Source organism: Esox lucius, chromosome 25 (genome assembly GCF_011004845.1).
Source record: "Esox lucius isolate fEsoLuc1 chromosome 25, fEsoLuc1.pri, whole genome shotgun sequence".
NCBI lineage: Eukaryota > Metazoa > Chordata > Actinopteri > Esociformes > Esocidae > Esox > Esox lucius.
The window spans coordinates 14,040,739-14,065,973 of NC_047593.1; the positions used below are offsets into that span (position 1 = coordinate 14,040,739).

The 25,235-nt window shown below is 45.0% G+C and overlaps 1 protein-coding gene across 2 annotated transcripts; it reads left to right on the top strand.

Moving 5' to 3' along the window:
* Nucleotides 1-4,689: 4,689 nt before the first annotated feature.
* Nucleotides 4,690-21,451, top strand: rnf150a (ring finger protein 150a). 2 transcript variants are annotated; one of them, XM_020043606.3, is made up of 7 exons: nucleotides 4,690-5,355; nucleotides 13,828-14,078; nucleotides 14,933-15,019; nucleotides 16,514-16,596; nucleotides 17,090-17,186; nucleotides 17,315-17,540; nucleotides 21,202-21,451. In XM_020043606.3, the coding sequence occupies exons 1-7, from the start codon at nucleotides 4,899-4,901 to the stop codon at nucleotides 21,324-21,326; spliced, it is 1,326 nt and encodes a 441-aa protein (XP_019899165.1). In that variant the 5' UTR covers nucleotides 4,690-4,898; the 3' UTR covers nucleotides 21,327-21,451. The 2 variants fall into 2 exon arrangements, with proteins under 2 accessions (XP_019899165.1, XP_010886633.1); XM_010888331.4 differs by having other exon boundaries at nucleotides 4,814-5,355; nucleotides 14,948-15,019.
* The last annotated feature ends 3,784 nt before the right edge of the window (nucleotides 21,452-25,235 follow it).

Consider the following 25,235-nt stretch of genomic DNA (forward strand, 5'->3'; position numbering starts at 1 on the left):
CAATGCAACGCAGCCAACTCTCTAGCGCCGCCACCGCACAGCACTGTATAAACAACACGCGTCACCGAGTGGCCACATCCATACGTCACCTTTGTGGGAGGAAAATGCGTACCAGTTCCACATATTATTAACAAAACTATTTACTGGCAAAGAAAATAATATGAGGAAAGTAAGAACGAACATATTATTTCCAATTAAAATGTGTAAAAATAACAGCCTGCTTTGGTAGTCTGGATAATGTTGACAATACATGGCTATTTGTCACCTGATAGGCTACCAATTGGCTGTGTATAATGTTGTCAACTTGTTCCTTGAAGTTTCTTTCATCTGTAGTTGCATTTTTGGAAATGAAACACAGGTTTTTTATAATAAGATATGGTTTAAATAATTGTTTTGTTTAGTGGGTTTATGGGCTACAACGACAAGAGCTTGAGACAATAGTTTTTTAAAGAGCTCTTTTTCAAGTAAAAACTCAGTTATAAAAAAAAAAAAAACCTTACAAAAATTTACTGGTACTTTTATTGATTTATTGGACAGGGATAAACCATTCGTCATATGTCCAGTTAGTCTGAGAGGTCTGAAAGGGCACAAGAAAATCCAGTCCAGTCAAGCAATACATTGCATCACACCATACCAAACACAGGCCCACACAAATTTGCTAAAATAGATTAAAGAAATGTTTCCATGTCAACATGTTGGGTAAATATGTACTCGTGGATAGCCATAGACCTAGACTAGGCCCGTTTACGCCATACCTTTTCTCTGTCAGCTACGCCACAGTATGTGGTTGGTGGTCAATGAAAGGCGCTTAGTAGGGATTTTTTTTTTTTCTACGTGGGTTTAGTTTAGCTAAACTGACTGCAGTTTAGGTTGAGCACCTGCCCTCAAAGAATTGGAGACTTAAGAATTTGCGGTTTCAAGCAGACGTCGGCAGACCACATTGAGAAAAGGCTGCAGAGGTGAGAATGGTGTTATTGCCCTTTTTTGTTTTTCTCAGTCGGGCGTTGCTGGCTGAGGTAGGCACAGTTGCAGTGCTGGGGACTGTTCTGTATCAGTGGACACCGTTTGGTGGAACAGTTTCATCCACGGATCTAGATGCGGATGCACTGCGAGGGACCGAAACTTGACATAGAGGAGTAACAAACCCAGTGACATGGAAATGGCAAAGGGACCTCCTAAAGATCCCCTATTTTAAATCAAAGGAAGCTGTCTTGTCTCTTTTCCTGGGCTTAAACGGTATATCCCCATCATGCCTGACAATATGAGCGGAACTCCTCTGCTGGATGTGGTGTAGAATGTGTTGGGAGCAAGAAGTTTATGTTGCTATTCAAAACTACACTCAGAAAGCCCCAATTAGTTTCACCATGCCTCATCTACAAAACTTTTGACTTCCATTTACTGCCGTGAGCTCCCCTTGACAGACAGGGGATTTCATCAATGTTTTTCTATTGGCAGGCAGACATCTGGAACTGAGGCTTTCATGGTTCTCTCACAGCCCCAGTTGAGTTAAGCCTTTCTTGGCTGAGTTGGTTGTGGAGACTTGCTTTCTGCTTGGCTGGGGGGCCTTCAGCACTCTGTGTTCCATTGCTTTACTTCTGGCACATCCTCACATCCTGGTTTTAAAAGCAACCCTTCCCTTTAAAGTATCAGAAGCAGAACTGATGGTTTCCCATTCAGTGGTGATGTGCCTTTTCCTTCCCCTGTTCTGTTTTGAGCAGCCAAAACACAGAAATACAGATTTTCTTTTAAAGTCTTAGAATTGGCCAAGACGAAAGAAGCAAACAAATGAATTATTGCCCTAGTACTGATTAGACCAAAATAGCATTGTATATGTCATAATTTGGCCATTAGTGGTTCATGGAAACCAGATAAAAGTGTATGTTTTATCTCTTATAATTGACAGATTAATTCCACATTAAAGGAATGAAATAGACTTTGAGAAATGAAAAAAACCACATGCCGATAAAATCGGCCAAATAGAAAGTGGCTTTCAAAACAGTCCTCATGTTTGACGATGTAAAGTGGTCTCTTATTTTAAAGTAAATGATTATGCAATATTGGTAAAACATCCATTAACATGTGCCTACAAGATAATGTGAAGGACATAAACTCCTTTACTCATGTAGCAGTTTTACACCTTATGTCATTTTTGTATTTTAGCATAAGTAATACACATGGCTGGAAATGATTGAGTTTATGAATACTGTACAGTCTCCCATAGTTTGAAACCCCAGATAGGAGTACCACCACAAACAGTGATATGGTTCAAAATGAAACTACGTCTAACCGAGTACTGTAGTTTCACTAATACTTTCTGAGTTCAGATATATATATTTTTTAAATGTCCCCTCGTCTCTGAAACTAACTCAATGAGTGTTAGCTCTCAGCTACTGTAAGGGACTGGCAGGCAGACAGTAAACACACTATAAAACACATTTTTATATAATCTCCAGAGCATACAACAGCTAAACAATTACACAATCTCCAGTTATATACGTTTGAATATAAGCATATTTTGCAATGCATTTACTAATGACGAAGAATCTTGACCACTGACAGAGGGCAAAAGCAGAGGGCAAAAAAAAACTGTACCTCGATATGAGATTGATGGAACTGAACAAGTGTTTATTCAAATGTGTCAAGAGTCTTGTCAAATCAGGATGGGATGAATATGATCCTTTAAAATGTGGTGGCGATGGTGTAGATCACTTCTGCTTTCATACTTAGAACCAATAAGTATGACATGACTGCACCAGACTGAGGTGCAGTCCTGTTATTCCCTGTGATTTCAGAGGAAGTGTTGTACGCCAGTGGAAGTACAGTAAAGTCATACTGAGTCACAGTAAAGTCATGTAGGTGCTCTTGCAGTAGTAAACATATTTTTCGATACTGCCCCCCCCCACCCTTATTGGAATCAAACCCTAATTCTATGCTCTACCAACTCAGCTCACAGTACAGGGGCCACATAAACTGGCTGTAGGCTGATGCTTATGGGTGTTTTACTGAACTGATAACAGACAACAACATTACATATTCAAATTGAACTGTTCTGAAAGGCTCTTGCTGTTAGACCTTTTAATCAGCATGTGATCTATTCCATTTCTTTAGGTCTATCTATTTTGATCTATTTCCCTAAACCCCCAGTGGCCGAACATTTACATAAACAGTGTCCCTTAGTTTTAAACTGTATTGGGGTAATCCTCGGTGTGGGGTGTTTTCTTCTAGTCATTCAGATTATGAGCGTGCAAAAATTCCAGACATTTTAGGTTTCTCTTTGTTGTGTCTTCAGATGAGCTCAAGGGGATGTTTCAATTGTTTAAACCACTGTGTGTTAGTCTCAGATCCTCCTGGTGTCTCTCGGTCAAATTGTCCAATTTCCTCTGACATCATCCGAAGCCTCGTGTCCAGAAACATTGCCAAGGGAACACTGGCGAAAAGTCAGATTTTTCACAACAGCAAGCGTTGTGTTATTGCACATCATGGTTCCTTTTTCTCCATGGTAAATAATCATTAATAATGAGTCTTGTGTTCCAATTTAACTACACATTCGTACATACAACTGGGTGTCTCGTGGGTGTTAGAAGCACATATTACACAGTAGTTGAAGTAATGTAACAGGTCAGTAACTGTACCGGTGTCAATACCCGCCCTGACAAATTATTTAGCATGAAGTCATATTAGGTACATCTGATATTACGCAGACACCCCCGACACTACACCAGGCTGACCGGAGGTCCTGCTATGGCTGCTTAGATTCTTCTTCGAGCCAGAGATGAGACACCAAATGAGAGCAAAAAAATATTCGCCGCTCCCAGACTATGGCCGTGCTCTGCCGGGCATGATGGACAACCCTATTCCTGGAGAGTTTGCATGTAATTCATTTTTAATAATTTCATTTTCATCACCGATTCCCAATTATGTGAATTCCAGTTACCACAAATGTCGTTGTCCAGTATTCCGGTATCTTATTTTACTAACCTGAAGAACCAGGTGTGTTGAATTTAGTCAATCACTGAATTTATCTATTAGATCGGTTGATCCGTTCAATTTAATACATTCAGAACACCTGGCGTTCCATGTCAGTTCAATCCCAATCATTCACTGCTTTTGTTGAATACAGTGTCCTCTTTTGGTCACCTTCAAGAACTACACATTGTATTACCTCAAAACACGGTTGTAGTAATGTTAGGCTTATCCCGGCAGATGGCAATATATCCTCGTGTTTAGAGCTTAGCAACGGACGACCATGTTGATGTCCTTTCGACAATACGAACCAGTAATTCCGAACCCCCCTTTGTAAGTTGTATATCAATGGTTACTAATGTATATGTTGAAATAGACAACATTACAGTTTCCATGTTTGTTTTTTTAAAGCAATGGTATTAAATACCCTAACGCCTTTTTGTGAACAGTGTAAATAATAGGTAACGTCTGAGCTCGCTATGCCGAACCAGTGCACTAAATTATAGGAAAACAACAGCCCTTATAATGAGCGACAGGTTCGACTTTCTTCGACTGTATTCGTTATCCCCGCCCATGTCATACGTAAAGCTTGCACGGCGCGCACAGCTGACAGACGACAACATTGCTGGCCAGTTGAGGTACTGTTGAAGACGTGGGTATGGTGGAGCACGGCTGCAAGCAACTCTTTGAAAACATTTGTGTCAACAACCTGGAATTCTGGTTGATCTGAAACAGAGACTAACGTTAACCGGTTGTTTTTACAACGTAACTTTTCTTTTGCATTTCAACTTTACTTTGTAGCCCAAAGTCGTATAGTCTTCGAGCTTGGAAAGAGGAGGAAGCTACCGGGGGGGGGGGGGGGGGCAGCTTATAGGCTTGGTGCACCTTTGGTGGCGAGGGAAACACTCGCACCTTGCCATATCCTCGGACTGAACATGGCAGTGTCCCTCATCCAAGCCTGCCGCAGTCTTGCTCTCTCAACATGGCTGCTATCTTTTTGCTTCGTTCATTTGCTGTGTCTGGACTTTACAGTGGCAGAGAAAGAAGAATGGTACACAGCGTTTGTCAACATAACCTATCTGGATCCCGTTACTTCAGAAATCAAAACCGAAAAGACCGAGTGTGGACGGTATGGCGAGCACTCCCCAAAGAAAGAAGCAAAAGGACAAGTGTTGATGCCTTCGCACTTGCGAGAGAGACAGGCTTGCGACCCAGACACTAAATATCCTCTACCTCCTCAAAATAGTACCTGGGTGGCGTTGATAGCTGCAGGGAATTGTACATTCAGAGACAAAATTCGCAACTTAGCTGCATTTCACAATGCATCCGCTGTCATTATATACAACGTGGGGTCCAGTAATGTGAACGAAACAATTACAATGCCCCATCAAGGTAAGTTGACTTTCGGGAGGAAAATGTATAAACAGCCTGTCATTACTGTGATACGCTGTATTAATTTTATGGGCTGCGGTGTGTCACATGTACTATGTATCGCCGTTATGACTCGGTGACAGTCGTACTGTACCTGTTAAGGTTTTGTTATGGCAATTTTTTTAGGCAGTACACCATTCTGATGACTGACAAGGCTTTTGTGTCAGGACTAAGCTGTTTTGGTTGTTCTCACACAAAGTCCCTTTTAAAAGATACAATCCCAGTCTTCTTTAAAGTTAACTCTGGGGAGATCAAAAAGCAGACTCTCATTGCCTTTCCATGAGGACTCATCTCTTCACTAACGTGTTGCTCTGCTAAGAAAGGAACTGAGATCTTTTCCCAACGTTCACTTATGCACTCTGGGTAAATACACCACACAGGAAATTGTGCGCCATCTGTTTTGCAATTACAATAAAACGTTAAATTACTGAACCCTTTTTACAGAGGCACAATAGACTCCTCTAGACCCCATTGTGTCCTTCTCTCTCCAGCTTGTTTGGTTAGCTGATTAACATCTCACTATAATTTGGTAAACTCATTGTCAATGTTCCCTGGCGTGTGAAGATTTATTAATGAACCGCAGCGGAGAGCAAGAAACAAATGATCTATTTTTCTCCACAACTGAGTTCTAGAATGGAGGCCTGCATATTTATATTTATTTATACATTTATTTATTTCTCACACAGGGATGTCATGCTGCATCGACTCCACCCAGCTTCTAAATAATATTAATACAAGCCTCCCCTGACCGGACAGTGCACAGACCAATGAGCAGATAATCCACCTGGCTCAGACATTTCTCTACACGAGCTGTCTTACATTTAATGCATATCAAGTTCTTGCCGGCGGTGTGTTGTCAGTTCTCTGCTGATTATGAACTGTGTTCCGGTGTTGTCATGGTGCCGGCACAGACCCAGGCTGGGGTTCTGACGCCGTCTAGAACTCTCCTGTGATGTCTGTCACAGGCTCCTCCTTAGCTGTCTCGTCATGGCAGACAGCAGATTTCATCTGGCCTGACGTCCGACCAGGTAGGAGCCAGCCCAGTGACAGGCTTCCAGCTATTGTTTTCGCACTTTTTGTACGTTCACGCCAACAGAGCCAACAGAAAGAAATGAGGAAGACTTAACCGACTTAAGACTTAAAGAGACATTTTAGAGCCTATCTCGCCCCCCTCTGCCCCTGAGCCTTTCTTGACAAAACCAAGGACAAAGAGCTGGAGAGGAGAGAGGAATGAGGTTAGGTTTAGGTGGACGTATAAATGTTCATGCAAGAAGGATTTAGCACAGTTCATATTTCCTCCCAAGTGTATTTCCATTTTTGGGTTGTAAATCTGGAGCCGTACTTGGCAAGAGATTGACACTGCAGTTGTGCGCGTGCGTGCGCGTGCGTGTGCGTGCGTGCGCGTGCGTGCGCGTGCGTTTTGTTAAAAGACAGCACATAGACTGTTTTAATGGAGTAGATGAACTGCCAGGCAGACAAACTGACCAATTCAAACTCCACAGTGAATTTGTAATCTATGATAATGTCTAGTCAACATAAAGCGGTGGTTGCGATGACAACGTTTCCTCGTACTACTCATTTCTTTTTTTCCCTCTTTTTTTTTTTTATGAGAGCAACGCAGCTTTTAACGGTGGCTGGACAGGTTTAAGACGAACCAGCTGTGGGAGTCTCTCCGTCGGAACGTATGAGTCAGTCGTTCCCCCAAAACGCATCCAGCGGGCGCTGGAACCAGTTGGACATGTTGTCCCCACTCATTGAGGTGTAGCCGTTTGGCCTGGGTCCAGCACTCAAGGCAAAAGGCTTCCTGAGACAACGGGAGGGAACTGGCTTGCAGATATTCCACCGTGAAAGTCTTTCGTCTCTGTGTTGGGTCGGCATTTGAGAGTTTGCTAGTGGTTTCCTAAACTGTGTGGTCACCGTCTCCTAGGTTGTGGTGAACTACTGAGTTCATAAGGGGTCAGTCGCTGTGGTCTGGTATTCTGCCACTTTGTACTCTCTGTGTAGGGCAAAGTAGCATTCCAGTTTGCTCTGTACGTTTTGGTTTATGTATATCGCTGCTCTCTGTCTCTGCCCTCTCACCTTTTTCTCACCTTACCCGTTTATCGTCCGTATAGCCTCTCTTCACATTCCTTTTCACGACATCTAGTCTGCTCTCACGACTGACAGGAAAGAGGAAGCACTCGTAGTTGCCCCAAATGCGTCTGAGCAGATCTCCGCTCCATTCTGGGTCGACTGGGACTCATCGCGGAACTGGACCGGAAAAAACTAACAAAAAAAAACGATCCCCGCCACCGTCTCCCCCACTGGGCTGGTGTGCCGTGGCGTCTTCCGTCGACCTCCGCGCCTGCCCCATCGCCCTGTCAGCACGTCTGCCTGCAGCGCCCATGCGCCTCTGTCACTGCGCAGCACCGTCTGTGAGGGCACCCGAGGTCAGCAGGCGACAGGGGGTCACCGAGGGGGGGGGGGGGGGGGGGGGGCATTCCTGTAAACTCCTTGGTTTGAATTCTCTGGCAGGCCCATGACAGTGTATTGTGTGCGTCATCTCCCCAAATGTCACCCCCCCGCAGAGGGAAGCCATTAGGGGGGCCAGCCTTCTGGCTCCTAACGGGGAAGTAATGAAAGGAGACGAGACACCCCATTGTGGCCGTCCATGCTTGACAGACCGCCCCCTCCTACCCGCTAAGAGGCGCCCCCCTTGGGTACCTGTGGAACATATACAACAAGAGAGAATGTGTCTGGGCTTGCATGCCTGCCTCCATCCACGAGTCCAAATTCCAGACAGACAGACGGGCAGTCAGACAGACAAAGGGAGATGTAGGGGGGATGTTAATATCCACAGCGTACTGACCTGTGAATATAACTGCTTTTAATGTTACAATACAGTCAGTACCAACTAAAATGCCAGACCGTCAGCAGGGTGTACCTTTGGTTACGGAGGTTGGGGGTGGGGGGGGCGAGCCTGATGTAGTCTATGAGTCTCAAACCGACATCCCCTACATGCTTGAATGGACTGCCCTCCGTGGTCAGCCGTTGCTGATGAAACTCAGAGGGTGACATCCATGGCTAGGGGTTTAATAAAGGTGTGAACCTTGAGACCTGGCCTTGATTTGAACGATGCAGCTTGTCGTCCGCTGTTGCTTAATAAAGCCAGCATGTCATTTCTAATTTACATATTCGGCCTGTCGTTGTAGACAATTAAACATTAAACGGAGGACATATCAGATGTACATAAATGCTGGTGGCACATTTTTAAGCACGCTTGTCCATTGTTTTGTGCGCAAGCTCAAAAAGAATGCAGTGCCTTATGGGATTCCACTTCGCTAGCGACTTGAGCGTGTGAACAGTCAAATGGAAGGCGGAGTGTGGAGTGGAGAACGGAGTGGTTTATTTGGGATTTACCAAATCCCTCTGGTGTAAAGAGGGGGGGACACAGTTGAAGAGAGAGATGAGAAGAGAAAATTAGATTGGTAAGCAGAGGGAGAGAGAGGGGAGGACTGCGAGAGGGATTCATGTCAGAAGTGGGTTTTGGTGACGGGAAAGCGATGGATAGAGATGAAGGAAGGTAAAACGGTCATCTCTGTAAACCAGTGGATGAGGTCCTTGTTAACCGGTGACACCACAGACAAGAATCTCTTCTCTGCTTCCTCTTTTCGCTCGCCCTCTCGCCTCTTAATCCTCGCCCCAGCTGTGACAAGGAAAAGATACAGGGCCCTTTCTTTCTGAAAACACTGAGGTCTGTGTGGATGGGACACATGAATCCTATCAGGGTTTATCTTTGCGTAACGACTTGACGTTTTCAGTCTGGTTTTAATGTGGAGAGCAACGAGCATGTGGAAGAACATTTCTGAGAATTTGAATGTGTAATTAGATTACCGGATGATGAGAGTCACTCCCTCATTCAGACCTTTAAATTATTTTTTTCCTCCCTAGACTTTTTTTTTTTGTTAGTCCCTGGCTGCTTTAGCCAGAAACAGTATTCTGCAGGCCCAAAGTCAGATGTCACAGACTCAAATCCAGTTTGTGAGCCGATTGATTTTTAAGGTTGGCCGCGTGGTTAATGTTTCAAATAAAATGTTAAGACTAATCTTACAAATTTGTCTAACTTAGTTATTACTTAGTGGCTATAGATGCTTGTGTCAACCTATTTATTCTCAGGCAGTTATTTTGTCGGCCATCTTGACTGTACTAACAGTGGGGGGGCTACATTCATTAATTATTTCATGTTTTAGTAAACCATTCAGTTGGCTGGGCTAACACATCCACATTGCACAAGCGTTTGTCCGTTTAACTCCATGCAAACCACAGAATGTTTTTCCAGTACTCTGCAGGCCCTGCAGCCCTCAAGGCTGCTAGCAAAAGCCAGTGCTCTGCGCTTAACAGGTTAGCGCCCTCCCCCCTAAATTGACGTCTGACTCGCTCTCTGTTCTCCCTGGCTGCCTACAGCACCGTCCTCTCCAAGGGTCTCAGCGGGGCGGAGGGCTTTAGGTCTAGTTCCACGTCTGTCGCGCCATTGGTCGATTTTACACACAGCCTTTTTTTAGGAGAAGCTATTTCGGTCCATTTGCCCTCATTAACTGTTGGTTAATGTCTCACAAAGATTGAACCGAAGGGAGAGGCCCCATAAGCATGCTCAAGGTAACATGCTGCATCCCCTCTTTCCGGTGGCGTGTATTGGGTTCATTTTGAAATGGAATATTCTACTTGTTGATGGTGGCTTTAGGGGGGGAAATGAGTGCATCCATTTATAGGTGATATGATTCCCCTTGTGGACTGTCTTTGGAAGTTTCTGTATCCTTGGAGGGAAATTCCACTGCTAGATACTGGTTAGACATTACATAACAATGAGGGATTGGAGGTCTGTCCGACATAATTATGCACAAAATTATACGGCAGTATTGTTGCAAAATGACACCATCTGTCGATTTGAGCCTGCAGTCTGATCCAAAAAACGAAAAAAAAAATTGTTTCGTTTGAGTAAATTCACAATTTTGATGGCATGATATGTTAATACAATTTTAACGAACATATATAGTTAAGTAGAACAGCAATGCAATTTCCCTTTAATACTGGTTGTAATTTCTAATCTGGTACCAAATCTTTCTATTCTGGCTCATTTTACATTTACATTTGAGTTATTTAGTAGGCACTTTTATCTAGGGCGACTTAGAGTTACTAACTCCCATGGTTATGGACATGCCAATGACCAAATGAGCTGGCTAGACATCACAGATCTGGGACCAGGCTTTGTAATTCCAAAGCCCACCCAGATGGTCAAAATTGCTAAAACCTTAACCTCATCTCTGCTTTACCTACTTAAGATCTCAACAGTTGAAACAAGGTCAGTTTGAAAGCTTTTACAGACCAAAGTCCTCTTTACAACTTTTCCCTTGTCCCAGGTCATCGTCACAGGTCATCGTCACAGGTCATCGTAAGGTCTTTAAGGAGAAGAAACTGTGATGTGTTTTGCTCTTAATCATTGGGCGTCCATGTTGGACTGTGTCCTCAAATTTTTTGTCAAAACAGGTTATCAAGCGTAACAGTTGAGGGGTACGAGAGGCAAAAAGGCTTTAGCGCGATCACGATTCGTTGATATCACGGCTAGTGCCATGGTAGCATTAGCCGTGGTATCAATTTACTGAGCACACGCAGTCTTATTATCCTGACGGCGATTGAGACTGTTAACAGGAGCTCTGACATAGACGTGTTCTGAAATCACCTGTTGACACGATCGTGGTGCAGCTGTTGTACTGTTTGGCAGCGCCGCTCGTCGCTAATCATGAACGTTCAACAAATTGTGTGTTAGCACACGTGTGAGAGTGTCAATTCCTTGGTCACATTACACTGCTGTAGGTGTATCCTACCTGCTTAATCTCCCAGCGGTGTTGGTCCTTCCATGCATTATGCTTGGGTTCGACTAACCTGGTGTGTTTCTGCTAAAGACTCACCCCCTAGGCTTTACCCAAAGACCAAAACCTTTGTCATTCCATCTCCGACCGTCTTCCGCGTCTCGGCTGCGGCTGGGCCGCTTCTGTATTGCAGCCCGAGCGCTCTGGAACTTTTCAGCTGACGCTCGCCGGACGATGGGAGGCATTTTTTAGGTTTTTTTTGTGGCATCAAGCAAAGAGCTGTCAGGATGATGCAGAGGTTGTTTTGAATGTGCTTTCTCCACCAGTCCGCAGTTCCAGTAAATGACAGTGCAGTTTACATGAACATAAAGGCTGGCAAAACACAGACACTGGCGAGGACTTGAGTCAGTCCACATCTCTGCCGACGCTTTGGCTCCAGCGCTTTTCAGTCTTATTGGAATGTCATGGGCACTGGTACCGACAGCCTAAACTCACTTTGCCAGTATCAGTTTCGGTCTTTTGCCGGCCTTTGTAAATGCTTGATCAATGAAGGTTGTAGAGCCTGACTAAGAGACTGGCCAGGGAAGATTAGCATTATCTATTGACCTGCTCACTTTTCCCCCTGCATTAACTTGTGGCTTTAAGTATCACTGGACCACCTCGTCACTCATTGAGATTCATGAGAGCATAGCAAAATAAAGCTGTGCGCCCTTTTGCGGATGAGGAGTGTGGTTTCTATGGGGATCCGGCTGTGCGTCAGCACCCCCCCCCCCGCCCCACCCAGGGTTATATATAGTCCCCCCGGAAGCGTCATTAGACGTCGGGAGACTAAGTCTGCGTGCCCATCTGAAACTGGGCACCATGGCGACCAACCGGGAGAACTGAGGCAATGAGTGTTATTCCCTCTTCTTTTCTTGTCTCTCGCTCTCTTCTGACCGCACTCCCTAAAGCTTCTTTGTTTTTTACCTCGTCTTACGGTCAGCTAGACCCGTACAGACGTGAGTCATGCAACTCTGTCAAGGGAAACCAGCACACCGCTCACACCGCAGCTACGCTTTTATTCCCACGTTCCTTACTGTATGTATGTACTGTACATCTGTCTGTAGATTCATGTCCGTTGTTGTTTTCACCCAGAGATATGTTATTGGGTGTGCTGACTGACCCGCCTGTTATTGGATGCCTTGCTCTGTGTCTTTCATGGATTTCAGAGTTTTCAGCCAATTCAGTAAAAATTCCCACCCTGTCCGTGTCTCTTCTGCAGTGATAAAGTGATGTTGCCAACTGCTAGGGGTAGCCCTTTTCTCTTTCTTCTCCTCTGTCTCCTCTCTTTTTCCTCTCCCACTCTATAGCAGGTTTACACCAGAGGAGATTGATATAATGGCCTTGGTCACTGTCAGACTTCAGTCTGGTGCCAAAGGTATCCCACAATGCCCTCTGGCTGGCAGTCTGCCCGGTTAGCGATGGCAACGTTAGTTGCGTTGGGAGCAGGGTGAATGTACCTCTCCTTTAGACATGACCAGTAGACTGATTGGAGAAACAAAACTTCCTAGGGCTTCTGTGTTCTTGTGGCTCCGCACAGACACCACAGTGGCAACAGGCCACAGAGTTTTTGCTTCACTGGATCAGATAAGAAAGGAATAACATAGCTGTGTGTTGAGTCACTCATGAGTCTTGTCTTGCTTAAAGGTTCTGAAGTTTTGTTCTGTTGTTTCTGAATGTGACTTGCCATTTTGTAATCTTGACTGATTAACATCTTGTTACTACTTTCACCAACAGATTTCTCTGCCAGTGGAACAAAACAATTGAGCATGGCTTGTTTGATTACTATTAGTTTGCGAACACTTACCCACTGTGGGGGTCAATACTATCTACATTGATAACATCCAAACAAACATCTCCAACTTTCTTGTGTTAAGTCCTGGGTGGTAGCAGTTTTGTACTCTTGACTGTCTTGTGTAAACTAATGATAATCGCTGTGAAATAATATCCCCTTACAGAGAGACTGCATGGTAGAGGAATATGTTGTCATACTCTGCTTGCCTCTGATTGGTTCTTCGGTATTACCAATCAGAACATCTGTGCCTGGCCAAATTGTCAATTAGACTCTGTGTGCATAGACCTAATGTGACCAAATATGATTCCTCCTCTGTAATATGTTGTACGTTCCCGAGCCGGACCCCAAGACGCTGGCACGAAGAGCCGGGGGGGGGGGGGGGGTTGTTTTGTTAACGCTTGCGCCACGTCTGTCTGCGTTAACTCCCACTGGGCTAGCTGCTGAATGCTAACTCTTCCACAGACAGTCGTCTGTGAACACTGGCCGGTTATTTATAGCTCAATTCGGTGATACACAGATGTCCTTATCCTCCGTAAAGGGCTTTACAGTCCAGTACAAATGAATGAGATCAACATGGTGACACTCGGTGAATGAGATCAACAGGTTATCGCCAACAAACCCATGGGTGGCATTTATGCTCAATGTGCTACAGCCCCAGTTCAATGGGGCATATAATTACCAATTACTGAACTTCAATTCACTGTTGGGAACTAGAAAACCAAAACTAATAGTACCCGTGACATTTGTGTTCAGGCACAGGGGATATAGTGGCCGTCATGATCCCGGAACCCAAGGGCCGAGAGATTGCCGCCCTTCTGGAACGCAACGTCACGGTGACCATGCACGTCACCATAGGAACCAGGAACCTTCAGAAGTACGTGAGCAGGACGTCGGTGGTGTTCGTCTCCATCTCCTTCATTGTCCTCATGATCATCTCCCTGGCCTGGCTGGTCTTCTACTACATCCAGAGGTTCAGATATGCTAACGCACGAGACCGCAACCAGGTATTGTTCACTGTACACGCACGCACGCGCATACAGACAGACACCGAGACATAAACAGAGTGTATATATACAACTATACTGTATACAGAGGTTAAGATTAGCAACCAGGTGTTGTATGGTCATTATGACAATGTACACAAGCAGCTTGACCACTGTACTTATATTTGATGTATGTAAGGCAGTTGCTGTACCTGAGGTGATTTGTCGGGATTCGCCTTTTCCAAGCCGGTTGTGTTTCTTCTGTACTGGTGGTGTGGTCTCGCCTCGGCCAAAATGTCAATTAGCCGGACGGCGGGGGTTAGCCGGTGGTAATCCTGTGAACCGCCAAACCATTGATTGACCACCACTGTTCCTCTGCTGACACAACCGTTAGTGGTGGCTGACCCTGACGTTGCTTTGACGTCTGTGACCGTTTCCGTCACCAGGCCGGACTCCCAGGGTCGTTGAGGGGCATTGGTAATCGTCGTTTACCTTGTTTGTCTAGAATTCCTCTACTTCAGCAACTCGTCACACCCGAAACCACAAATCTTCCCTCGGGTTGGTGTTAAAGAACACCTGTCCTTGATTTGATGGGGAGCAGCTGTGGTCTAAAGTTTCTACTTTCCGTTTAATGTGTAGTCGTAGATTGTGATGTTTAGCAAGAGACCTTTCGCTCTGCACGCAGGGATTCACAGTCAGGGCGGGGTCACGCTGACCTGTAACCCTACCATGTTAAAACAGGACAGTGTCTCTGAGTACACTCACCATCACTGGTCCTGGCCAGGCAGTGGATTTACTGGACATACCAGAAGTAGTAGTTCTCTTTTGGGGTTTTCATGTTTGGTTGCTTATCTTCCCTATCCTTGTCTTCTTTGATCTTCCATGCGCAGAGACGTCTTGGGGATGCAGCCAAGAAGGCCATCAGTAAGCTGCAGGTCCGAACCATCAGGAAAGGTGACATGGTAGGACCGGCTGAATACTTCAGTGGCCTTTCTTTAGACATGTTGAGTTCATGTGTTACGAAGGTTGTTGTGAGTGATACGGCCGTGTTACAGTACTTGTTATTAATGGTACGGCCATGTTACTTGTTATTAATGATATGGCCATGTTACAGTACTTGTTATTAATGATATGGCCATGTTACAGTACTTGTTATTAATGATATGGCCATGTTACAGTACTTGTTATTAATGATATGGCCATGTTACAGTACTTGTTATGAATGGTACGGACGTGTTACTTGTTATGAATGGTACGGACGTGTTACTTGTTATGAATGGTACGGACGTGTTACTTGTTATGAATGTTTATTTTGTGATGGTGTTCTGAATGCCTTGTGTGTGTGACCCCTTCAAGTGTTGACCAACCATTGGAATGATTTTAAACATCCATGTTTTCACCAGACCTTCCTTTTTCCTGTAACAGTCCCCGTTTTGGCAGCCTTACTCTGACTTGAGCTCTAGCTTCACACTTTTATGATCACATTTTCCTTGCTGGGATTGTTGTTCCCTGCTGGGATAGTAAAACACCCACACACACACACACACACACACACACACACACACACACTTTCATCCACCGCCTTCACAATCATGACAGCCAGAAAGTGTTGCAATGTATGAAGTTATCATCACAGTGAAAACATCTGCTCCCAAACTTCCCCAGTTTTCACTTCTCTATTCCCCTCCCTTTTATGGTCAATAAGTAGGCTACACCAGTGGTTCCCCACCCTGGTCCTAAAATTTCCCCAAAAGTACACTGGATTCAACTAATCAGCTAACCATCAGGCCCTTGGTGAGTTTAATTGTTTGCTTTCTTCCAGCGTTGATAAGAAAATGTGTCATCATGGGCTCCAGGAGTGTTGTTGGAAACCACTGTCCTGGCAGGGCATTGCACTTCAGCCCGCAACACTCACACGCGCTCTCAGATTAGATCCATACAGGTTTATACTACAAAATAAACGGCTTAGGAATTATTCTGTGTATTTTCTGGGGAAAATTATTTATGTATTAACCCTCTAATGCCAAGCTTCCATTGGTGTTTTACCACAAAACAACTGCTCTTGTTCCACTACCTCGACCTGGTCCCGGTGGCCCAGTCCCTGGTCCCGGTGGCCCAGTCCCTGGTGGCCCGGTGATCAGCTTAGGACAAACCCAAGATCAGTGGGGACTTGTTAAGCACCGACATTATGTTGATCGCTGGTTCGGAGTCATCACCTTCTTTAACATTGATTTTAAATTGGAGGGAACAATTTACCTCTACTGTGTTTTGATAATGAAACTCAGTAAACCCTATGATAATGATTGACTCCTTTTACGTGTGTGTGTGTGTGTGTGTTAACTGTAACTATACACATTGCATGACTTGGATCCTTCTCTCCTTCATTCACCTTCCAGGAAATGGGAACAAGGCGATGCAAATTAACCACAGTGTCTCCTGTGTGTTTGGTGTTCTAGGAAACCGAGTCCGACTTTGACAACTGTGCTGTGTGCATCGAGGGTTATAAGGCCAATGACGTGGTTCGGGTGTTGCCGTGCAGGTAAGGCCGCTCTCTCAGCGTCTCTTCGGTGAGCGGTCGAATTGGCACGTTATTGGGAATGTGTCATAGATACCACTTTTTCGCAGTAGGTCTGTTGGGAGCGATGTTAGGCAATGAGAGAGTCCTGTAACTGAGAGAGTGGGTGGGACCCCGGGTTTGTTAACACGTCTGATTTACTGCCTGGTCCCGCCCGCTCTGACACGTTTTCCTGAGAGTCATATCTATCAACATCTGATTTGTTTAATGCGGCATCTTCTGGAGGTTGTTTGTGTAGACCCGGTTTTATGTAGTCCGGTGCATTATACTTCCTGTTTCTCTCGCCTCCCCGTTTTCAAATCAGACCCGATATGTGATCACGGCCCCTAGTTTGGAAAACGCGAACTGAGGGCGTTATGAGTGATGGAACATTACGGAACGTTATCAGGGAGCCTGGCAGTGGGTGACATCATCCAGGCCAATTCCTTCCATTTTGTGTGTTTGACTTACGTTTCAGGCACATTTTCCACAAAAGCTGTGTGGACCCTTGGCTTCTGGACCACCGGACCTGTCCCATGTGCAAAATCAACATCCTCAAAGCCCTGGGAATACCTGTACGGAGGTTTTCTTTTCCGTTTTTTTCTTCTTCCCCTCGGTCCCTTGTACCCTCAGCTGCCTAGTTCTCTTCGTTCCCCGGGGAGTGTTGGTTTTCATACCTAACGGATTGATTTGTCCGCCGCAGCCCAACTTTGACTGCGGTGACGACATCCCCCCCGACTACGAGATGTCCCCGGGCGGACCGCCCACCAACCCCATCACCGGGGCTAGTGACGTCACGGTGGGGGCCGAGGAGAGCTCAGTCGCTCTGGACCTGGCGGACATGGAACAGACGAGAGCCCAGCCAGCGGTCTACCACGACGCCCGCGATGCACCGCCACAGGCCGGGGACAGCCGGCACATCGCCAGCAGTGAGTATACAAACACACACACACACACACACACACACACACACACGGGAACCTTGGCACCGACAAAACACTTCAAACAGAGACTTGTAGATCATGCCGCATGGTTTTGTTCCATCCCAGCGTATTTAACTGGCGTCCGGCCCTTTACCCTGCACTTCGTCAGCCCGGATCACAGAGCTGTGCCTATAGGTCTGTGCTGTCTGCCAGGAGAGTTATCGGGGGGATACGAAAGTGTGCTGTTTATAAAACGGACCTCGTGGCCCACTCCGTCTCCACCAGAACACAGAGCAGATTCTCTCACTACCGGAGCACGATGTCCCAATTCCTCACTCGGCTCCACGGGTCCACCTGTGCGCGGCCACAGTCACGGCCTCCCCCGCGTAAAAAGGGCACTTGTGGCCGGGCCTAACAGGGGGCCTCTCATTGAATGTAGTGCACTACTTTGGAAATAGGGCGCCGTTTGAGATGCCTGGCGAGGCTTTGCAAATCGAGGGCCAAAACCAGGCCATCAGCCACCTGCTTTAGTGTTCCCTGAATCCAGCTTGTCCCCCCCAGACCCCCCCCCCCCCCCAGGCAGAGCCCAAGAGCAGGAATAGTGCTCCTGTTTTTTTTTTACTGTCACAAGGTAACCCAGATACAATGGTTGGGTCAGGGGATGTTTTAAGGCTTCCGTTTAAGGCTTGCTAAGTTAACAAAGGTTTTTATTTTGTTAGCGTGTTCGCTAACAGCTGGTTTCCGCATGGCACTGTGTGTGTGCCCATGTTTGCATAAGTACGAACTTCTGTGGCCTGGGAGTGCGTGTACACTGGCGCAACCCACTTCCTGTTCTGCCCAATACGCTGAAATTCCAGCCAAAGTTGGTGTGGCCGTGGTGGCGACATCTCGGGCTTCCAAGGGGCCTCTACCTTAGAGACCCGGTAAACACTCCAACTGACAGCGTCAGCTGCAAGCCCTTTCTGATGTCATTGTCCCATGAGGCGCTCATCTTAATTTTATCCCTCCTGCTTTCTGATGCTCATGAATGGCCTTTTTAAACGTGAGGTCAACACGCCAGGTTTTAGCATCGCCGTCAACCCCTACAGCAAGAATAACTCCCCGGTTTCCTGGATACACCCCGGAACATTTTCATGCTTCCCCGCCAGGCACCCCGAAGGGATGTGTGCGTCGTCAGGGGGAGTGATTTGTAGGTTGCGCAAAACACAGAGCCCCAACAGGGCTGAGTCATTCCTTATCATATGGCTCAGCGCGCTACCGCGCTAGGCCTATTTATCTTAAGTCCCTCGTGTTAGCCTCACTGTAGCCTGGCTGTCATGAGCATGATAGCTTACTGCAGCGCAGGCAGTAAAATAAACCCGGGAGTGGAATGACATTTTGGGTCCGGAGCTGGAAAGCTCAGGGCGTGTATTAGCGGCTCCTGGGATACATTTGTCCAGATCTGGATTCTGGCCGTTCTTATAGATCCTGCAGTTCACTAAGATCCACGAGGCGCAACTGATCGTAGGTCTGTGTTCGGACTGTAACGTAGCATTTCAAATTTGAATTGGCGTTCAGCAGACCTGTTCACGCTGGGTCACACCAGACAACGCTGATGTACTGTGTGGCAACTGAAGTCAGTATGGATCGTCACAGCACACTGTTGTTGTCATGCATGCATGCAAAACTAGGGTACAGAAGTAATGTTTTCCTGTTGAAATACAAGCAGCTGAGTCCATAATAATAAAAAGTTACCTCAGCTTCAGCCAGCAAAAGGCTAGCTGTGCTAACTACCTGTCTGTGTTAATTCAGGTCAGCATTCTAATGGCAACATATTTTTGAGGTATGAAGTAGGTTGTGTAATGGTCACTTTTTAAACAATTTAAAAAGCAGTCGTGGCTTTTCATTTAAGAGAACGAACAACATCTAACAAGAGAATTTTGTGGCTAATTTAATTTGGCGTGAGCGCTGGATTTTTTTACTTCTTTACCCTGTAGAGGGGAGTGGCCACTGTGGAATGTCAGGCCATGAGGATCTATGTCACTGGACACACCAACCATAGGTGTCGGGAGGGGTTTCATGGTGACACTGGCCCTATTTCCTGTCACTTCCTTTTCAGAAAACATTTAGAGTCTAACAGTTTCTCAGTATGTCTTTTCTTTATTTTTATTTTTTTCTCCACGTGTAACTATGGAGAAAGTCTCAGTAGTTCTTGTCTATAAAACCTTCCGCCCGCATTCATAACACTTTCTGTCTTCCTCTGTTTGTCGCTCTGTCTAAATAGAAACTGTGGTTCTGTTCCATTGTGCTGATTGTCAAGCCTGACATCAGACTCACAATGTTCTTTCTGCATCTTTAACTTGCTGCGAAAGATTTACATTGTGTTGTTGTTGTTTTTTGTTGTGGTGCTAAACGGCTAATTTTAGCGCCTGACAACTGCCTGAGGTAAATAACCTGAGCTAAGTATTTGTTCTCACCCAGGGCCTCATTTATCAATATGGCAATAAATAATATTCTACTTAGGAACTGAATTTACACTGTTCGTATGCACACAAACACTATTGATTTATGAAGCAATCCTACAGCACAGTCTCGCACCTCTCAGTAGATCACCATGGATAAATACCAATTATTCTTAGCCTCAGAGCTTTTGCATGACCATGGTTATTTTCATTTTGAAATTCCGCTAATTAGCCATATATGGTCAGAATCATACCTTTAAAGCTTGTGGGGAATATAATACCAGACTGTTGCAGAAAAAACTTACTCAATTTGTTAAATTTTCTTCAGAGATTAAATAAAAGCTTTGCTATAATGAGATGACCATTACATTCGGTTCTTTCTAAAAACATTTCCTATCTCTTTAACAATGGGCTCTCTTGAAATTCACTGTGTGGTAAATCTTTCATCAGTCAACTGCTACTTGATATCTCATTGTATTGTAATGTTTTGACAATTAATGCTTTTACACAGGGTAATAATTTAACAACAGACTGTACTTTATATGACTTATTAATGTAGAAAATATACTGACTTGGTCGGCAGACATCCTAGTGATGAAGAACTATGGGCCGGTTCGCAAAAGGTTGCTCTTTCTAATCCCAGACCTGACAAGGTACAAACATCTGTTGTTTTGCCCTCGCTTCTGGAAGTTTCTCTACATAAGTGTCTGATGAATGACAAACATGAAAAATGTGAAATTAAATTATACATAGTAGGTAGCTTTTTTTAACTGCTGCATTGATTCACTCACAAAAACGAATAAAAAAACCTCCAAACATTATTCTCAAAGTGTTATTAACATTTCAGTGCTTAGCCGTGTGCTTATGTGTGGTCATGACTGTGGATAATTTTAACAAAACTCTTGTTTTGACTATTGAAGAACTGTGAATGGTTTATTCAGAGATTATGTTCTTAGGCTTGATTTGTAAATGAGGACCTTGGTGTCTTGGGTGTGAAAAAGCCTCTGATTTAGGAGAGCACTGTAAAACCAGTTACAGTACCAGTCAAAAGTTTGGACACTTACCCTTGGGTCTTCTGGGACTGGAGGTGGTCCAGTGTCCCCATCTTGTCTCTGCTACTGCAAATGACCCACCATTTTGGCTCCACCCTGGTGTACCTATATCTCTGTCCTCTTTGACGGTGTCCACCATGTTGTGCCTGCCCTGACCAGTCTTTCTCCCCGCAGGCGAGCATCAGCCCCCGATGAGCAGCGACTCCGACACCTCCCTCATCCTGGCTGTGGAGGTGGGTCTGTCTGACGCGGAGCTCTCCCTCGAGCACGAATGCAGCTGTGGCGAGGTCAAGACCTGAGCCAATCGGAGTCACTCGTGGGAGTTGCCCTGGAGAAGAGGGGCGGGACCGGAGGGTCGGTGGGTCTGTCCCCAGTGCTTCTGGCCCGCTGATGAGAGTGGCAACAGATTTTTTTTTTTTAAACGTCAACCAATCAACAGCACCCCTTGCGGCGTAACACTCCAGTCGGTCCGCACCGTCTCTGACAACGGTTCCCCTTATCCTGCCTCACTTCTCTGACTACATTCACCCTGTATTTTTCTTCTTTTTATTTTTTATTTTTTACCTCCACCACCTTCATTTGGTCGCCATGGAGACCGGGCAGCCAATCACAGCTTTTGTTAATAGCCCCTGGGCTACGCGGGTGTTTCAGCGTCTCTGTTAGTGGTCTCCCTCGCCATCACTTGACTCTGACTGATCGTCACTGCCAACTTATTCCAGAACAAAACGCAGAAATCTTTACCCCTAGTTATTGGAATATCTGTATCTATATATGGTTGAAATACAGCCTACTACAGCATGGGCTTTGAGTGTCAAACATTTTTATTGCATGTTTTGAGGAAACCAGCTTTTTACTCGTGGTAAACCTGAAGCTGACGTTTTTTCACCAACTGCTCAAAATAATTAATTTGAACATGAAATGCTTCCCCCCTCATCTTCAAATTTCGTCCAGTTTGCGCTTAAGGCAACTCCCAGCCGGCTCAGGAGAGTCGAAGATCGAGTGTCATCTTGCATAGTGTTGTATTTCTCATCATACATCTTATTCAAAATTAGAAAGTATGGTAACTATGTCTAACACAAACCCCTGACATTGCTGAGCCAATTTGCAACGCCACCTGCCAGTCCCCACGGCAGTGTTTCAAACATTCAATGTTTTCAACTGTATTTTCAAATGTAATATTTGGCCTGCACATACTAACAAGCATTTCTGAATGCAATGTGGTTCATTCAGAGGTCTAAAAGGTTTTTCGCAGTTGTTTTGAAGTACTGTAACACACCACGTGTCACGGGGACACTATAACCAAATAACAGCGCATTTTACCCCACCCAGTTGACAATCATAGCTCACTATAATGGAGATTTGTAGTGATGTCTGTTGTCTGCTGCCGCGACACTTCGGACTGCTAAACCGCTGTATCACTGGTAAACTAACACAGCACAGCAGGCTATTGCAGTGAGATCCGTTGGTTCACGAGGAAAAGATTTAGCGGGGAATTTATTCAGTTAAATTCCAGGTAACTAAATTCAGTCGTCACCCACCCAAATAGCATATGGGTGTGTATTGTGTTGCTGACCTGACATGCCTGCTGTGCTTTTTCTGTGCCAAGCTCTTTCATTTTCTTGTGACGGTTTCTACGTCGATCCGATTTGAGTTAGACAAAGTGAGGTGGTACAGTGGGTTTGTTGAGTTCACCCATTGGATCTGAACTCTTTGTATTAGCTAGTCCATAATGGGCGAGCATGTTTTGGCTGTGATTGACTGTAAATTCACTATGAAAGAGTTGTCTTAACCGTGTTGCAGATAGCTGGTACTTCTCGGTCACGTTGTCTGAAGGTCACACTTTTTTTTTCTTTCTATGGATAATTTCAAAATGTTTTCTTTTGTAAATCAACGTGTCGGGAAATTGAAGTCTGGCGAACAGCATTTATTTTATTATGAAAATACTTTTATTTTTGTAAGAAAAATAAAAACGAAGGGAAATGTTTACAGTCCAGGAGAAAGACGTAGAGAGTATAGTCGCCTGGTTTCACAAAGTTTCCCGGTGATGCTGTTGCATTCTGAACTATATTTCTTATATTGTGATGGATGTCCTTCCTCCCCATCATTTTACCAACGGCCGTCTGTAATTTAAGTTTTATTCCTGCCATTTAAAGTCCCCTCACTATTTATTAATTTGCTTAAGTATTCTTTTGACCCTACAGATGATCGTCTTATTGTGCTTTTGATAAACAGCTTGGATTTGATGTTCATCGTTTCAGTCGCATACTGAAATCTGCATGAAAAAGCACAAGTATTTGTAGCGCCATTTTAATTGAGCGTCCGCTGTACGACGATGGCTTTCTCTTTACTGCGCGTTCGTTAGTGTTTTTTCCTTAAGGCCGCCAACCAGTCAAGGCACAGTTATGAAAGGAACACACACACACACACAGGCCCTGGCTCCTCTGCCACGGAAGGTTCGCGGAGTGTATGTGAGAATGCTGAAAATTCCTTTACAGTGAGTACATCTATCGGTTCCTCCCAGTTTGCTACATTAGCTTTGCCTTAGAAATGTATAACAACTCACTACACTTGTGATTGTATTGTATAGGCGTTGTGAATGTACACTCACCTAAAGGATTATTAGGAACACCTGTTCAATTTCTCATTAATGCAATTATCTAATCAACCAATCACATGGCAGTTGCTTCAATGCATTTAGGGGTGTGGTCCTGGTCAATCTCCTGAACTCCAAACTGAATGTCAGAATGGGAAAGAAAGGTGATTTAAGCAATTTTGAGCGTGGCATGGTTGTTGGTGCCAGGCGGGCCGGTCTGAGTATTTCACAATCTGCTCAGTTACTGGGATTTTCACGCACAACCATTTCTAGGGTTTACAAAGAATGGTGTGAAAAGGGAAAAACATCCAGAATGCGGCAGTCCTGTGGACGAAAATGCCTTGTTGATGCTAGAGGTCAGAGAAGAATGGGCAGACTGATTCAAGCTGATAGAAGAGCAACTTTGACTGAAATAACCACTTGTTACAACCGAGGTATGCAGCAAAGCATTTGTGAAGCCACAACACGCACAACCTTGAGGTGGATGGGCTACAACAGCAGAAGATCCCACCGGGTACCACTCATCTCCACTACAAATAGGAAAAAGAGGCTACAATTTGCACAAGCTCACCAAAATTGGACAGTTGAAGACTGGAAGAATGTTGCCTGGTCTGATGAGTCTCGATTTCTGTTGAGACATTCAGATGGTAGAGTCAGAATTTGGCGTAAACAGAATGGGAACATGGATCCATCATGCCTTGTTACCACTATGCACTGGCTGGTGGTGGTGGTGTAATGGTGTGGGGGATGTTTTCTTGGCACACTTTAGGCCCCTTAGTGCCAATTGGGCATTGTTTAAATACCACAGCCTACCTGAGCATTGTTTCTGACCATGTCTATCCGTTTATGACCACCATGTACCCATCCTCTGATGGCTACTTCCAGCAGGATAATGCACCATGTCACAAAGCTCAAGTCATTTCAAATTGGTTTCTTGAACATGACAATGAGTTCACTGCACTGAAATGGCCCCCACAGTCACCAGATCTCAACCCAATAGAGCATCCTTGGGATGTGGTGGAACGGGAGCTTCGTGCCCTGGATGTGCATCCCACAAATCTCCATCAACTGCAAGATGCTATCCTATCAATATGGGCCAACATTTCTAAAGAATGCTTTCAGCACCTTGTTGAATCAATGCCACGTAGAATTAAGGCAGTTCTGAAGGCGAAAGGGGGTCAAACACAGTATTAGTATGGTGTTCCTAATAATCCTTTAGGTGAGTGTATATTTTATTAGGGATTGAATGAAGAGTGGGTGGGTCATGCTTAAACTCATGCTCTTCCCAGAGCTAGTTATTTTCCCTAGTACGTTGTGTGTGCTCTTTATGGGCTTCCTTCTGATTCTTCTCACTTCCAAGCATACTCGCATAACATAATGGATTTTAGGAAAGTAAAAGCTCCTTCTGACAAATATTCACACCAATGCAGGGCTTTAAAATCAGTGACCGTAGTGGAACTAGAAGTTTGTGGGAGTGTAGCATCGCCATGTCGTTCATCTTAAGACACAGTACTTCAACTCTATTGAAATGTTGTTGTCTGATCTGTATCGGCCTGACCAACTTATCCATACAGGGCCCTAGGAATTGAGCCATGGGCTGTTGGATAGTAGCAGT